The sequence below is a fragment of the Ambystoma mexicanum genome, chromosome 7q (genome assembly GCF_040938575.1).
Source record: "Ambystoma mexicanum isolate Mex_15411 chromosome 7q, UKY_AmexF1_1, whole genome shotgun sequence".
In the NCBI taxonomy this organism is placed as follows: Eukaryota; Metazoa; Chordata; class Amphibia; order Caudata; family Ambystomatidae; genus Ambystoma; species Ambystoma mexicanum.
Window position 1 is genome coordinate 845,611,637 of NC_090941.1, and position 17,992 is coordinate 845,629,628.

The 17,992-nt window shown below is 47.5% G+C and overlaps 1 protein-coding gene across 1 annotated transcript in view; it reads left to right on the plus strand.

The window, feature by feature from the left end:
* The window catches only part of MRE11 (MRE11 homolog, double strand break repair nuclease), a 1,502,633-nt gene extending 1,498,957 nt beyond the window's left edge, over positions 1-3,676 (plus strand). The window contains exon 20 of the mRNA XM_069639266.1: positions 2,338-3,676. Coding sequence (XP_069495367.1) covers positions 2,338-2,394 — 57 coding nt within the window. The 3' untranslated portion in view covers positions 2,395-3,676. The remainder of the gene's footprint in view (positions 1-2,337) is intronic.
* Positions 3,677-17,992: the final 14,316 nt, after the last annotated feature.

A 17,992-nucleotide genomic window follows, 5' to 3' on the forward strand; every position in this document is an offset into this window, starting at 1 on the left:
CTTCATCAGGTTAAGCATGTTTTATTCTCCACAACGGTAAACAACTGTGCAGTGACCACTCGTTCCAACAGTTGAGCTGGGTTAGTGAGGTTTGAGATGGGACGGTACATATTCGAGTTTCCAGGGGGGTCAAAGGATGTTTTTTCAGCTGTGATGCAAGTTCTGCTCTTTTGAACTCAGAAGTGCAAAACTGAGTCAAAAAGAGGCATTGATCAAGATCATAAAGATCGAAAAATTGTAGGTAGCCACGCAAAGTGCCTGTAGAGCTGTGCTGCAAGAATATCCAGAGGTGACCACGAATTCTTGCAGGATGCTATATGAGAAAGTGGCTGAAATTGATGAAAACAACTATCTGCCCTGGACTCTTCACAGGTTCTCTAATTTGCCGGGATACTTTGTTCATTGCTGTTTTGTTTTTTAATCTTTCCATGTATTTTGATTATTTTCTGTTCAAAGATCAGGGCCAGTTTAGTACAAATTAATGTGTGCTGAGTTAGATGAGGGACTCCAATGTTGCAGGAGTTTTAAAACTGTTTTATTCAGAATAGTGCTTTCTGCTTGTCTTCTGGTAGATTGAGCGGTGACGTATGAAATGTATTTTTGGATTTCAATACCAGAGCCTATAGGAGGTCTATGCAGGGCAACCTTTCTTCTAGATACAAGGCTACTCCATTGGCATTCCTGCTTTGCTTGTGCTAGCTGGAGGGTAAAGCAGACTGTTTGTAATTTGTTTACATCTTATGATTTGAAATCCATAAGGGCACATGAGACATCAAGTGCTTTCCATAGATAGCTAACCAATGTATCCAATATCTCCTGCCATGGGCTAAATGTTTCTATTTTCTCTTGATCGCTCATTGAGGTGACTTGTGTAGGAAGTGCATTAAGATGGAGTAGATTTAAGTTTCTCTTCCATGGTTCTCTTCAGATCCCTCCTTTTGCAAGAAACTGGAAAGCAATGAAAACATTATTGATGTTGAAGTCTTTGTCATCTGTTAATGTTATTAGTCTTCAATAAGGCCTTCCATCTGCACCAAAATGATAGCAGATAGGACAATACTGATCTATTCTTTCACCTCTGTGGACAAGTTCTTGTTCGTGTATTATCATTTAGAGAACTCTCTCATACCCATAAATTATCTTGTGATTTTCTATTCACGATTTGTACGCGGGACATATGTGCCCCTATGTATGAGGATTCAGGTAAATGACCATTTAAAGTTACAATTACCTTTCAAGGTGTATCTGTAGTCCACTCAGAAAATGTGGTGTTACAAAAACAACAAGAGCTATGTTAGCAGTTTGAGAATTGACTTACTATATTTAATAGGTGAGGTTAACAAGGGTCTGCAGTAGTTACAGGGTGATATTTTTTAGCAAGTTATTTTGTTAGTCCGCCATTTCCATATATATATGTGTGTGTGTGTATGTATATATATATATATATATATATATATATATAGAAAGAAAATATACATAGTGAGGGGAACAAATTATGTATGCATTGTTGATAATATGAATAAATACTTTTTTAACAGAGTGGACAGTGGATCAGAGTAAGTAAAGTATATGAATGGAATCACAGAGGAAAATCCCAAGGTCTATACATTGGTCTTCAGAGTTTGTGGTAGCTCATGCCATGGATGCGATGTCCATCCCAGATACCAAGGTCATTAGTGGACAAGTGACTGAAACTATTGGACTGTATTTACCTCCTCACAGTCCAAACCCTGATAGAGTGATCCCCATTGAAAAAGGTGTTCATGGAATTGCTCCATATTATTTATATTGACAATGGTTGGCTGTTTGAGGCATTTTTGGCTTGAAGGTAGTCGATGATGCAAATTACAGGAAGGTAGGCTTTTCCAATTAATTGTCGATGGGATGTGCTTTTAAAAATAAAATGTCAGTTTGATTTTCTGATCTCGGGGTGAATAACCACTGCAAATGGTGGCCTCCCACAAATCAAAGTTTGTAGACTGTGTTATGTATACTTGATTGCTCATAGATTGGGAGTTGATGGTGCTTTATTTGGCAGGTAATGCAGCCCTCTAGTAACAATTGTTTTATTGTGTTACTTTAGGGCAGTCTGCTAAGTCTCCTTTATACATCTTTACCTCTTATTGTTGTATCTTCAGAGACATTCGTTATGGTGGCATTTGCATACACTTACAATGTTAGCTGCTCTGAAGCCACTAACAGACACCAGAATATCTCCTCTGAATGAAAAACAGATTGTATAAACAATTCCAAACTAGAACTATTTCCTATGAATGATGGCATTCGCTTACACTATATTTTTGGGCTTTCAGTGACTTGTGGCTTTTTCTCTTGCAGGAAGAGTTTGACCCTTTCAAAAGCACTGTTGCTTCTTCAAGAAGAAACCGAAGATAAATATTGGATTATGATCTTAAACTCCAGAAAAGCTTTTTTGAAATGGGGAATCTTAAAATGCATGTTTATGTACACTTGTGTAGATAATATTAATTAACTTGGAGTTTCTATAGCTTCCAAAAGAAAGCCTTAAATTGTCTCAGTTTCATGTTACTCCATTTGCTTTTACAAATGCTACACAGTTGTTACAGTATTTGCCTTTCAAAATTGTTCTCAACTTATATGTGACAGTTCTGTAGACCTACTTTACACCAATTGGCTCGGGTGATGTTTCCAGTGGTGATAGGTGGATTATGGCTACCCAGTTAGGTTCCAGGAGTCTGATAAACCAAAACGACTTCTAGCTGTGCTTACCTGCAAGTTAAGAGGTTGCCTACACCTTCTGCATACAGGAGTTAGGTACCTTAAACATTACTGTCTGGTTATAAACTACAAGCTCTGAAGACTAAAAAAGGACTGTGACTGAGTTGTGCTTTATGGCCTGATGATGTTAATACTTTGTGTGTGCATTCTTCTAAAAGATCCTCACTCCAATTGTCCGCTAAACATGCCTTGAATATTTGAATTGGTTGTTAAACATCTTCCGTCATGCCATGTAGGACATCAATGGCAAACCTCTTTCTTCCATGAGTACCTTGTTTGGCTGCTGGGCTCACGTCAGGATGCCAGCAAAATGAAGACTGAAGTAAGATCAGAAAGAAATGGCACACAGCACTACCGTTACTGGAGGGTGGATTGGGGTACTCCTATATTTTTGTAACAGAATGAATGTTGAAATGCTTTAAATATGAAATATTTAATCGATCCATGTGTAAATGTAGACATTGCCATGTCAACAAAATTAAATATTTTGTATTTGCTCAAAGCGAACATATTTGAGTGCCATTAGGTAGTTTGCTACTCTTAATTTAGTGTTTGATTTCCACAAACCATAAAAATACTGAGGTGTTTGTCCTGACTTGATTTGTATGCAAGTTCTCCCTGTTTTAGTTAAAGTGATGCTTTTGCAAGCCGCTGTAACATTGAATTGTTTTTCTGAATGCTGCAAGAGTAGATCACTAAACACTTTGAGATGCCATCTTTGGTAAAATAATTGGACTGTAACCTATGTTTTTAAGGAGCGGGTGTTATTAAGTAATGCAAATAATCCTACATCTCTGAGAATGTTCCAGGAGATGTTTCTGCTGCTACTCCGTATATAAAATAGCTTTTGTAATTCAAATTTGAAAAATACGTTTTTATTTACCCTTTCATAAAGATTAAAATGTGTTAAATGAGCTCATTTCTTTTTTTAAAATTGATTTCTCCTTTTTTAATACTTAACAATTTCTTTTAGTGTTTAAATCGATTTGGTAAAATAAAGGTAATCCCTTTCTAGTGTGAAAATGCCTGTGTGACTGCAAACATTTAGAACAGAAAAATGTTGAAATGGAAAACCTACAATTACGATTAAAATGTATATTAAATGGTATAACTCCAGAATTGTAATATTTTAAAAATGTTGGTTTTGGTAAAGATAAAGTAGAGCTGCAATCACATTAGTCTGAGATCTGATATTCCGTCCACAATTTTACTGGGTCGTGTATTATAGTTGAGGGCTTGGGGTATAGATAGAAACCACTGAAAAGCCCATACATCATTGATTATGGCTGCAATCTTTATTACCTTAGAATCTGTGCTGTTACTCTGTCAGCTCACCTGCCCCCGGCCTGATGTCCAAGAATATTAAAGGATGGGCTGAAATTTAGCACATTCACTCCCCTTTGTCACACTATGATATCTCGCCTCAAAAGTAAGAAGTGTCATATGGAAAAGATACAACCCCCTCTCCCCACAGAATCAAAGTTCATAGGAGGTGGGGAAATATTACAACATAATATTAAACGGCTCAAACACCTCTGACCATTTAACCTTTAGTGCCTCAAGCAACTGCTTTTTGTCAGCATTCCAGGGTATCAATTTCATGTTTTTGTGAGATCTGTTGTTTTACCCATCTAACCGCTTCTTCTATCAATATGCTACCTAACTCATACTGGCCTTTCAGCATTTTCAACTATACTATAAAAAACAAGTTAACATTTCTCAAAGTTGCAATAAAAAACTATAGCTTGTAAACAATGCGTTTGAGCAATGTGGTGGAAGAGTGGGCCAAAAATGCTTTTAGTGCCCCGGTCACGCACATAATGCGGCCCGGGGTACTAATAGCAATATGACCCGAGCGGCGGGGGCATTACCGGAGTCGGTAATGCCCCCGCCGCTCGGGTCATATTGCTTAATTCCTTTACCTGTTCTCTTTGCACCACCTTGTTCAACCAAATGTTTTGGGCAAACTATGCACCTTAGTGTAAAATTCTTTACATCTGTAAAATGTGATTGAGTTTGGGTTCATAAGCACCATCTAAAAGGTTTTAAAAATCCTAATTAAGTAATGGTCCTCTACAGTACAGTATGCTACAGTACTTAATGTAGTACTGGACACAAAGTGCCCCTTTCCACAATATGATCACCTGCTTCTCCAGCATGGGGTCTGGCATGGATTCACATGCTCATGAATATTCCCCGTCGTCAGGCTGGGAATCCTCGGTAAAGAAAAAACCAGTATCAGTTTCGTTTCTGATCTGTCTTTCGTAGCAATAACCAATCACTGGTCTCTGCGTCATACTGACCACAGCCAATGACTGCCCTCTACCTAAGCACCGCCTCTGGCAGCCATCTTCAGATTTTTACCGCACGTTCATGTGTTGGGATCCTCGTGCTATTGCTCTCGAGCGTTAGTGCTATTTTTTCGCGCTTTTTTCACAAAAACTTCGATTCTTCGGTCAAAGAGCCTCAAGCTCCACCGATCCTACATCCGATCTACGGGGACCCGTGTCGGATTCATCTGTGCCCCTCAAGGGTGAAGATTTCGTCGAGCTACGCTTCGGAGGACTCCAGAAGCTTCTCAGGCCCGGTCTCGGAGATGGCCCAGGAGAAGGGAAGCTCGACGCCCGGAAAGCTGTTCAGGGTCTGCCCTGGATGCCAGCTGCAGAACGTCTTTAAGGAGGACGAACACTCTTTCTGCCTTTACTGCCTTCATGAGGACAAAACGCACGTGGAGAAGGACTGTGCGTTTTGCGGCAACATGTCGGAACGGACCATGAAGGACCGTCATCAACGTCTCGCCAACTGGCTGCAGGGTAAGAGCCCGTCTGGCGAGAAGAAGAAGAAATCCGAGCGGTCTTCTAAGACCTTTGAGGGCGCCCCGGCGACGGGGGCCCAACATAAGGCCAAGCACCGCGAGTCCGCTGGCACCGGGAGCGCCGAACGGTCGGGCTCTACGGGCGCCAGGCAGGGCGCACCCTCCCCGGCACCATCAACCACGAGCCAACGCTCTGGGTCGGGTAAGAGGAAGGCCGAGCACCCGGCGAAGCTCCTGGAGAGGCCCCGGTCGAGCTCGAAGGCAGAGGAGGAGCGTGGCAGTGCCCCCTCCCTCAAGGACAAGGCGGTGAGCGCACCTAGGGTGGTGAAGGCCTTGATCCATCCGACCAAGCCCTCTATCGAAACGGTCGCGGCGGCCCTGGCCCAGCCTGTGGAGGCTACTCCAGTGGTGGCGACCTCAGGGCCCAGAATCTCCCTGCCTCCTCGGAGGGAGTCTTCTTTTATGCCCATCGATAGGACCCCCGTGAAACCCTCCGTGGAGAAGAAGGGGGGGCAGGGCGTCGTCGTAGATTCGGCCTCAACCTCAGAAGAAGAGCTGGTCGAGGTCTTAAGCCACGGCCTAGGCGTGGAACAAGACCAGCCCGTCGGAATGGGTCCCGACGCAGGCGACGACGACGACATCGTCGAGGATGCCGACGGGGCCCCTGCTCGCCCGTCGGATTCCCCTCTGCCAGCGCCGCGAGACAACTCGGCGGCCATTTTGTTGGCCATACAGTCCTTATGCACTGAGATAAGGACGAGGCTACCGTTACCGACGGAGGAACCTCTCCCGTCGGGGGATCCAGAACCGGGACCTTCTGGTGTTCCCCCTGCCAAGAAAAGAAGGATCCATCCTCCACCTCCTTTTCAACCGTCGCGCCCCGTCCAGCCCTCCTCCCCGTCCACCCGAGGGGATGATACGGGGACTGACACGGCAGCGACGGGTACGGACGACGAGGCATACGACGAGGATTTTCCGTCGTCGCCCCCCACCAGGGCTTCTCCGCCCGACGAGATCGGATCTTTCCATTCCATGATCTCCAGGGCTTCCGAGCTTTTTCAACTCTGCCCCGAGGAGAAGAAAAAGGAAGGCTTCCTTTATCAGCGGCGCGAGGCCAAGAGGAAGACGGTCCTCGCAGTGCCTCTGTTGGACGACATTTGGGATGAGGGCCTTTCCCTCCTCAAGAACCCTTCCACGACGCCAGCTAGAAGAGACCGGTACGAGAAGAAGTACCGGGTCCCGGACACGGCCCCCCTATGCCTCCGGGCGCAGCCTACCCCGGACTCCGTCGTCTCCGCGGCGGCCAGGAAGAAAGCGGGGGGGGGTGCGGCCTCCACATCGACTTCCCCGCCGGACGGCGAGGGAAAGAAATTGGATGCTATGGGACGTAGAGTCATCTCGTCGGCAGCGACGACGATTAAAGCGGCCAACGCCTTGGCTATCGTGGCCCGCTACGACAGGGAGCTCTGGTACAAGATGGCTCCCCTGCTGGATTTTCTGCCGGACGACAAGAGGGCTGAGGCCCTTGAGATCCTCCAGGAAGGTGAAGTGGCTTCGGACCACGCCATCACCGTGGCGACGGACATCGCCGACGCTGGGTTCCGCCAGCTAGGCAACGGCGTTTGCCTTCGACGTCGTGGATGGCTCAAAGCTACGGATTTTCGGCAGGACGTCCAGACCAGAGTCCTGGACATGCCCTTCGACGGGAACAACCTGTTTGGGAAGACGGTGGACGATTCCCTCCAGGCCATCAAGGCGGATACTGAGACGGCCCGGGCCCTGGGAGTCCTGCAGCAACGACGGACGCCCTTTCGGAGCGGCGGAGGCAAGGGCGCCTCCAAAGGTTCCGGTGGCGGTTTCGCTTCCTACCGTCAAGCGGCCCGCTCGTCGTCGCAAGAGGCCTACAGAGGACGAGGCAAGTCTAGCGGACCCCGCCGTCGTCGCCAAGGAGGTCAAGGCGGCAAGGCCGCGTCCAAGCAGGATTGAACCGGCCGTGGGGTCGGGCCCCCACCGAAGCACCCCGGTGGGAGGCCGGCTGGCGGGCTTCGTCAGCGTGTGGGAGTCCATCTCCACCGACCGTTGGGTGCTGGACGCCCTGGCCCGGGGCCACGCGCTCGAGTTTCAAAGAAGGTGCCCGCGCGTCCCCCCCGTGGCCAGGAGAGAACTTCACGTCCCTCAACTTCTCCTGGAGGTAAAGGCGATGCTCAGAAAGGGCGCCATCGAACTCGTCCCAAAGAGGCTTCGGGGCTCCGGAGTCTACTCGCGATACTTCCTCGTGAAGAAGAAGACGGGAGGATGGCGCCCCATCCTAGACCTGCGACGGCTGAACAAGTTCATCAAGGCGCAGAAGTTCCGGATGGTCACCTTACAGCACGTCCTGGGTCAACTGGAGGAAGGAGACTTCCTGTCGTCGTTGGATTTGGAGGATGCCTACTTCCACATTCCAATCCTAAAGGGGCACCGAAAATTCCTCAGGTTCGTGGTCCAAGGGCGTCATTACCAGTTCAAAGATCTTCCCTTCGGACTGCGGTCGGCACCCAGGGTATTCACCAAGTGCCTCGCACCGGTGGCGGCGCAGCTGCGCCGCGAGGGGATTCACGTCTACCCCTACCTGGACGACTGGCTCATCCGCGCCAAGACGAAGGAGCTCGCCGTGGTCCACACGGCAAGGACCGTCCAACTCCTCACGGACCTGGGATTCTCCGTGAACTACACCAAATCCCACCTGGTGCCCGCGCAAGTCGCACTGTTTCTGGGAGCGAGGCTCGACACAGTGTCCCTTCTGGCCTCCCCGTCGGAGGAGAGGACCAGGACCATCTTGGGCAAGGTGCAACGGATGCTGGTGGCCGACGCGGCCAAAGTGAGATCCATCAAGTCCCTCCTCGGGATGATGTCTTCCTGCATCTACCTCATTCCCATGTGCAGGCTCCGGATGCGCCCGTTGCAAGAATTCCTGGATGCGCGCTGGATCCAGACGACGGGCAGCTTCGAAGAAAGGATCAAGCTCGACGAGAGTTTCCGGCGAGCGATACGGTGGTGGGGCACCCGCGCGCATCTGACGGCGGGCATGGACTTCCAGACCCCAGCCCACCAGGAGACTGTGACCACGGATGCCTCCCTGGAAGGGTGGGGAGCGCACACCGAAAATCTGCACGCGAGGGGACTCTGGCTCCCGACGGAGAAGTCCCTGCATATCAACGTCCTGGAGCTCCGTGCAGTGTTTTGGGCCCTCAGGTCCTTCCTTCCGTCCCTGAAGGGCAAGGTGGTGAGGATCTTCACCGACAACACCACCACCATGTTTTACATCAGGAAACAGGGCGGAACCAGGTCCCCAGCGCTGTCCAAGGAGGCGCAGGACCTGTGGCATTGGGCCGTCGCCCAAGGGATTTTTCTGGTGCCGTTTCATCTGGCAGGGATAAAAAACACCATCGCCGACTCACTCAGCAGGGAGCTGCGCTCGTGCCACGAGTGGGAACTACGGCAGGATCTGGTGGATCGCCTCTTCCGACGGTGGGGCACACCCCAGATCGACCTGTTCGCGACGGCGACGAACACCAAGTGCCGGAGGTTCGCCAGCAGGTTTCCCCAGACGAGGAGCATGGGCGATGCTTTCTCGTTCCCCTGGGAGGGCCTGTTCCTCTACGCGTTCCCTCCCTTGCCTCTGCTAATCCGGCTCGTCAACCAGCTCAAGAGGTCACGGTGCAGGATGATCCTCGTCGCACCTGCGTGGCCGAGGCAGATATGGTTCCCGGACCTTCTGGACTTGTCAGCGTCCCCGCCGATCAAGCTGACGGCGGACGCAGACCTACTCTCCAGGGAAGGAGGCGCCATCCTCCACCACGACCCGAAGTCGCTGAACTTGCAGGCCTGGCTCCTGCAGCGCTAGAGTTTGGAGGATACGACATACCGGCCGATTGCAGAGAGGTTCTTGCAAAGGCCAGGGCGTCCTCGACTCTTAAATGCTACGGACACAAATGGAAGAGGTTCTCTGTCTGGTGCCACGCACAGAAGATTAACCCTCTACGGATTACGGCTCCCCAAGTACTGCCGTACCTGCTGACGCTGGCCAAAGCTGGACTGGCACACGCGTCCATCAAGATTCATCTTGCTGCGATCTCCCGATACACCAGAACCACGGGGCGGACGTCCTTGTGGTCTCATCGTCTGGTGAAAGAGTTCATGAAGGGACTATTCAGATCGTTCCCGCCGGTGAAGGCTCCGGCCCCGGCGTGGGAGCTCAACGTGGTGCTGACCAAGCTCATGGGACCTCCGTTCGAGCCTCTGCACTCGGCCCCGTTGAAGTTTCTATCGTGGAAGACAGCTTTTCTCGTGGCCATCACCTCCGCACGACGTGTGGGAGAGATCCAGGCCCTTTCCTGCAAGGCCCCGTACTTGACTTTCCACGACACGAGGGTAGTGCTCAGGACGCACCCCTCCTTCATGCCCAAGGTACCGTCGGACTTCCATCTCAACGAACCCTTGGTGTTACCTGTGTTCTTCCCGTCGCCTTCGTCGCCGGCTGAGAGGACTTTGCACTCGCTGGATGTAGCTAGAGCGCTGAAGTTCTACGTGGATCGCACGAAGGGTTTTCGGAAGACGTCACAACTCTTTGTGAACTTTGGACCTGTCAATCAGGGGAAGGCTCTCTCGAAGGCTTCCATCTCCAGATGGCTCTCCGGCTGTATCATGTACTGTCACCGGTTGGCAAACCGACCGCTGCCTGGCCGTCCGAGAGCCCATTCCACCAGAGCGATCGCAGCTACCACGGCGTTCCTATCTGGTGTGCCCCTGCTGGACATATGCAGGGCTGCTACGTGGAGGTCGACGCACACCTTCACGAAATTCTACTGCGTCGACCGGGATTCCAGGGAGGAGTCCAGGGTCGGCCAAGCAGTGCTGCGCAACCTGTTCGCCTGAGGTGAGCCTGGTGAGGAGGTAAGATGCTTAATGTTGAGTTGATGTGATGCTTAATGTTGAGCCTTTGCCACCTCCCGTGGTTGTGCATGTGTGTACTGCTATGTATTCTTTATTCATGAGCATGTGAATCCATGCCAGACCCCATGCTGGAGAAGGAACAAGTTACTTACCTGTAACTGTTGTTCTCCAGCATGGGTCTGGCATGGATTCACATGCGAACCCTCCCGCCTACCCCTCTGCGGCTCTTCACTTGGTCATACTGCCACTTCACGTGCTTCCAAATCTGAAGATGGCTGCCAGAGGCGGTGCTTAGGTAGAGGGCAGTCATTGGCTGTGGTCAGTATGACGCAGAGACCAGTGATTGGTTATTGCTACGAAAGACAGATCAGAAACGAAACTGATACTGGTTTTTTCTTTACCGAGGATTCCCAGCCTGACGACGGGGAATATTCATGAGCATGTGAATCCATGCCAGACCCATGCTGGAGAACAACAGTTACAGGTAAGTAACTTGTTCCTTATTGTTCATTGCACATTCACTTTATTTACTCGCTGAAGATTGGCTTTCATCATGGGATAGCTGTTTCAGCCGCAGTTTTGTACAGACTATGGCAAGCTATTCACTATATTCATTATTCACTGACCCTATGTGCATTTATAACTATCATATAGTTCGATATTCTTTCGACATTTTCAAAATGTATCATATTGTGGTAATGGGGTGTTGGTTTCTTTAAAAAGTAAACAAAGTAACTCCCATTTTTAAAGTATCTGCATTGTGGAAAATGGTCTTAAATGACACTAAGATGCACATTGTGTGAGTTAAAATGTGACTGCACTCTGATCACATCTGCACAGTGTTTTTTTGTACTTTGGTTAATGAACAGCAATGCAGGATTCTGAATTAGAAATGAGGTGGCCATTGCATTATTTTTATGATAGCTCTGTGTTCGACTTTTGGATGGCTGCCATCTTGAGGAGTGGACCGCATATCTACAGTTTGCTTCCAAGTCAAGGTTGCCATTTTATTTAGGGACTTATCTGTTGGTTTTTTTCACACACAGACAAACATTTCCACTGAGAATAATAAGTCATCCGATAGCCAAGGTTACATGTCTTTATAACGAATAATTTTATAACAAATGCACATATAACAAACATTTTATAACGACAAAACATAACAAATGTATTTATTTAGGGGAAGTGGGGCCCCCCAAACCCTTGTTTCCCACCCCTAAAAACCCACCTCAAACGTGTCCCCACAAGATTTACCCCTTTACCCCACCCCACATACATTTTCGTTATATATTCATTCTACATAAAATTTTCGTTATAAAGACTGCATACGATTAGCCAATACATCTGGTATTTTTAATGTGTCTCCGCAATTGTCCGGGCTGTTAGGACCACCCTTTTTCCTATTGTAGTTCTGCCTGCTGCTCTGCACTGTTTTCTTTCTCCAGCTTATTTTTTACACAAAAACCTAACCAGCGACCTCCTTATTGGGAAGCAAACTGTGTTTATATAATTTGGTCTTTTTTTTTTTTTTTTACTTATTGAGGACTCTGATTAGTATTTTACTTTCTACAGTTTGTAAAGTTGTGCCTTTCTGTCCACTGCACACGCAGAACTCTGACTGTCTCTGGCACACGCGCCGCCGTGCAACAGTGTTTGCAGCTCACGTCCACACAAAGCATTCCAAGATTCGGTAACCACCTTTGTAATCTACAACATTTATGATTGTCATGTTATACTTTATGTGCACATGTACTCGTCTAACCCACCTAACCATATGAAATGACACCATGCTCTCTCATTTTGCCACGCTTGAATGTTGACATATTTACCGAGCAGAGTACTGTTACTTACCGACTAGTAAGGACCAATAAGTACCCGTATCTAGCCCTCCGCCACTCCATTTACCATATCATGTGTTCGCTACCCTGCCATATTGTGCTTTGGTAGCATATTGCATTTAGCCCACCCTACTATATTGTGTTTCTGGTAGCATATTGCATTTCGCCTATCATGCCATATTTTGATTTTGGTAGCATATTGCATTTAGCCCACCCTGCTACATTGTGTTTCTGGAAGCATATTGCATTTAGCGCACCATGCCATATTGTGTTTCTGGTAGCATATTGCATTTAACGCACCATTGAGAAAAGCCAAAAGTGAGTCAAAGGCTACCTTTCCTTTGTGGCGCTGGACGGAGGTAGACAAGATTTTAAAGCCTAGTGTAACATAATTAGATCACACCAGTAATGCATATGATTAAATAAAAACAATGTTATTCTAAAAAATGAGACATAGGGATAACATATACAAGACAGATTCAGCTGTACATAAAATTCAATTCAGAAATTCGAGCATGGTGTCTAGTATACAAAAGTATAATAAACTGTAACAAAAAACAAAAATTGGCATTTGTTGGTGAGTGAACAGAATTAATTCAAAATTTCCACAGGACTTGGTACATAAGGATGTTTTATGAGCTATGGAAAGCTACATAACCCATGTCAAAATTTAATTTAGCGCACCAAGCCCCATGCATGCCAAATCGTGCATCGAATTTTGTATTAAGCCCCATGCCTGCCAAACCTAGCTCTGTACACCTTTCCCTCCAGCCTCACCCCATACTGAATACAGTTATGCTAGGTTGTTTTTTTAACACCATGTTCCCATTCTGCCTTGTCCAAGATAGCACTCCGTGCACAGGTAACCACTTCCTTGTATTCAGAAATGGTCTTTCCAGATTGGCATGCCCCAGACATTGCCCTATACCCTGCCCGACGCCCTTCCTTCTACCCACTTCACCTTTTCCAACTAGCTCAGATTATGCCCACAGTCCCAGCCTTACCAACAGGAACCCTGGTCGAGAGCCCTTTCCTACGGATCATACAGCAGACCACTCGCTCATCCCCAAGACTACAGTAGGTCTCAAAACCTACCCTATCGATGGGAGCGATAGGTCTCTGCACCTAAGATCACGCACTAAACTACTCCAGCGTCGCCAAACCCTTACCCTCGTGACACCTAAACCACCTAAGCCCAATGACCTCTAGCAAAATAAAAAGAACAAACCACTTAGTGCCTTGACTTTAAAAAGAACCCCTAATGCCTCTCATCCTCAGACGCCCAAGATTGCAACTGTAGTTGAACCCAAGCCACCCACTAGCTTCAAAGGCGCCCTCATCAACGCTCGATCACTAGAAGCTCATGTAATCGAAATCCATGACTTAATTATTGAGCAAAACCTGACCCTACTAGTAATCACAGAATCCTGGCTTCACCAAGCCTCTGGACCTCTGCTAGCTCTGGCTATCCCGCCTGACTACACCATCCTCAGAACGGATAGAACCCATACCACAGGAAGTGTTGTAGCCATCATAGCTAAGAGTAACCTACAATTTAGATCGAGATCCATCGAAGACAACTTCTGCTAGGTAAATTTGCTACAAATGAGAAAACTACGATCAATATTGTGGTGATATATAGAACACCCAGTTCCAATAGTCGCCCTGAAACAGACATCCCACTACTTCTTGCACCACTCATTAAACCCAACACGAAATGCATTATCCTTCGAGGCCTGAATCTAGGTTTCAATGACGACCAAGACCACAAAGCTGCAGTCCTACATTCAGCACTCAAAGACATGAACTTCACCCAACTAGTGAATGCTCCCACGCATATCAAGGGCAGAACCCTTGATTGAATCCTTTCACTTAATACCAGACTAACTATTGACTCAATTACTCCCCTTGGCTGGATGGACCACTTCTGCATAAAATTCACCCTCATGAGTGATGAACCCTGCCCTCCCAAGACCAAAGTAATGGACACTCACGAAGATAGAAACCCCTAAAGGTCTACTGTAGAGAATGTTGCCCCTATCCTCAACAAAACACTAGAAACAAACGTAGCCGTCAGCAACAACCCCCAAGTACCATTGCTGACTACTACCATAAATGCCTCACCCTTATTATTGACGAACAAGCACCTATAACAACCAAAATGCGATGTGCCGACAAAAAGACCCACTTCTGGTTCAAAGAAGAATTAGTTTCCCTAAGAAGAACCAAACGCTCCCTTGAACACGCCCATAATAAGCACCCCACTCTTGACTCAGCCAAAGCATTTAATAACGCCAACAAAATCTATAAAACAGCCATTATCTCCCATAACGACAATGCCTACACCAAGTGTATCAATAATGCCTCATCAGACTCTAAAGAACTCTTCTCTATCCTTCGAGAATTAGAAAACCCCACCCCAATCACGACCCCTGCCAATTCCAGTAAAAAATGGTGCACCACCATACAAGATGCACTTGCCTCCAAAATTGCTCTGCAACAAAACAAAATTACCAAAGGACTGTTATTAGCAGATATAAATGCTTTATTCATTAACCCCCTCTCCATCCCCAATGAAAATACTAACTCCCTATTCCACTTTGCCCCGGTCACTCAAGAACTAGTGCTTGACACTATCTCTAAGATAAAAGCCTCTAATTGTAAAGGGGATAACGTCCCAGCTAAACTAGTCAAAGTTTATGCATCCACCCTCACCCCTACTATCACCAACTTTGTCAATTCCCCCTTCAACACCAACACAGACCCAGCCGGTATCAAAGAAGCCTGGGGCACCCCACTTCTAAAAATAAAAAAAACACAAGACCCCACAGTACCAATCAAATATTGGCCAATAACAACAGTCTGATTTCTACTTAAACTCATAGATAAAATAGCAAACACACAAATCCAAGCACACCTCAAACAGAACCAGCTCCTTAGAACTAGACAATCTGGCTTTAGGCCACATCATAGCACAGAAACAGCCCTCCTGGATCTCAGAATCCGGATGGACACTATCAGAGATTCAGGGAAACTCTGCATACTTTTGCTGTTAGACCTTTCTGAAGCATTTGACCTTGTGGACCATGACAAACTATGTACCTCACTAGCCAATGACTTCAACTTCTCTAATGATACCACTATGTGGGTGAAATACTTTCTTGCCAACTGCACCTCTAAAGTTGCCATAGGTAAAGAAGCTGCCGATCCCATCCCAGTCCCCATCGGAGTACCCCAAGGTTCATGCCTCTCTCCAACACTCTATAATGCCTACACAAAGCTCCTCTTCTCGGCATTAGACGATATGGGTGTCATCTACACCAACTTTGCAGATCCTCATGCCTATCTCAGTGTACTATGACCAGGAGATTTTGCCATTTAATAAGATATGCGCCATCATACAAAACTGGATGGCGTTGAATAGTCTCTGCCTCAACAATAATAAGACAGAAGTTCTCATTGTGGGATCCCCATCTAAAATAGCTGCCCTCCATTCAGACTACTCCTCTATTAATATCAACGGTACTCTGATCCCTTTACTTAAGCAATTAAAAACATTAGGCGTATACCTTGACGCCCACCTCACTATGACCAAACACATTAGTACGCTCTCATCTTCCACGGCTTATACATACAAACTTATTGCACTAAGTCGACAATTTCTGACTCCTACCAATTCTCTCACCCTGGCGAGGGCTTTGGTATTATCCAAGTTGGATAACTGCAATGTGTTATTGCTAGGGATCTCCAATACCAACCTCAGTAAATTGCAACTCATGTAAAACAAGGTTTTAAGGGCAGCATTAGGGATAAAAAGGTTTAATCACATCTCTAAGATCAGGAAGGATGCCCATTGGTTACCCATCAAAGCTAGAATTATTTTTAAAACTCTTTGCATCACGCACAAATGTCGTGCCAAAAAAGCCCCAATCTACCTCAACAACGCCTTATAGAAAAAAGAATCCACCAGAACACTGAGATCCAATGACAATCAACTCTTAGGGCCTCATTACACGGAAGGCGGTAATGGTTAACGGCCACCGTTAATGGTGACCGTTAACCATTACCGCCTTACTACGAGGTCCCTTAGCGGGTTGGTGCTTTAAAAACCAACCCGCTAAGGGACCTCGGAGCTAATTACGGCACCTCAAAATTGCGGTGGGTAGGGAAGGGTAATGGCGGAAGGGGGATTCACCGCCCCACCAACCTTGGAATGGGGCGGTAAATCCCCTTTCCGCCAAGGAGGTGCCGGTATTTTACCGGCATGAGCCATGGCGCTAATAGCGCCATGGCTCACCGCCTTCCGTGTAATGAGGCCCTTAGTGTCACCACGCTACAAAAATACCAGAGCGGGAGGAAGTAGCTTCCATGTCCTGGCCCCAAACACTGGAAATCCCTCCCCATCAACATCAAAAAAGAGACTTCTTGCCCCGGCTTTAAAAAAACAGCTAAAAACCTGGTTATTTAACCAATATTAGTATAATGGTTTTATAGCCAATATTAGTAAAATGCCCACCTGTTGAATTTGTAAATAATGTTCACAAGTGTATTGTATGATCTTCTGTTTGTAAATAACTACTGTACGCTGTACAAATGTATGACCAATGGCAAAGCTGTCTGTAACCACGCAGTGATACCCCAGGGTCTGGCCGTGTAACAAATGAACACAAATATATATATATTTCTGAGGCTTGTGGAATCTGCTTAGATCACATGCTTTGCATAGGCCGACATCTAGTGGAAGCTGCGGAGTATTACAGTTTGTTTTTCGAAACTCGAAAATGGGCGTCGACACCGGCGTGCCAGTAATACTATCCCTAGTGTGACGTCCACTGTACCCAAGATCCCTCACGCGTCTAGGATCCTCAGATTGTTTTTTTCCTCCATACTGGTCGGAAGCATCTTGCGGTGTCCCCTGGCCTTAGCCATACTTTTGCTAATTATTGAAGTTTAAAATTATTTATTGACATCCTTCCCCACCCCAACGTCGACACTCGACGACGGCTGGAGAAGACATTGACCGTCGGCTGCTGCACGACGGATCTGGGCCTCGGAAGGCCGCTGGCCTCGGCCCGGGCCTAGTAGGCTGCTGGCCTCGGCCCTGCAAGTAGGGAGAGTGGGGGGTGGTACATACTCTTCACTCTTGGTATATAGGTACACCTTATATATTTCCTACACTTACCAGGCCGCTGCCTCAAGGTGCGTATGGAGGGTACCCCTTTCCAATTCTGCCCCAAGTGCAACCGCAAATACCCTTGGGTCGACAGGCACGCCACATGCAATCTCTGCTTGCCGAGGGACCACCCCGAAGCGAACTGCAGAGCGTGTAGTAGGTTTAAGCCTACTACAGGTAGTAGGTTTAAGCCTAAGACACTTAAGGACCGTTCGACAAAGCGTTGGGCCCACCACGCCAGGCAGGCGGCCATGGCAGCGGAGGGCACCTTCAGCGATGGCAGCGACGCCGTACTTTCGGACGGCTAGGGCATTACGGCGTCGAAAGACTGCCGAGCGCAGGTCCCCGACCTCAGAAGGTTGTCCGGCAGGGCGGCTATGGGGAAGACCCCCGGCGACGCAAGCGCTACACACCCTACACACACAAAGCACACTAAGTCCAACCGAACCTCGACGACGTCGACTTCTCGGAAAG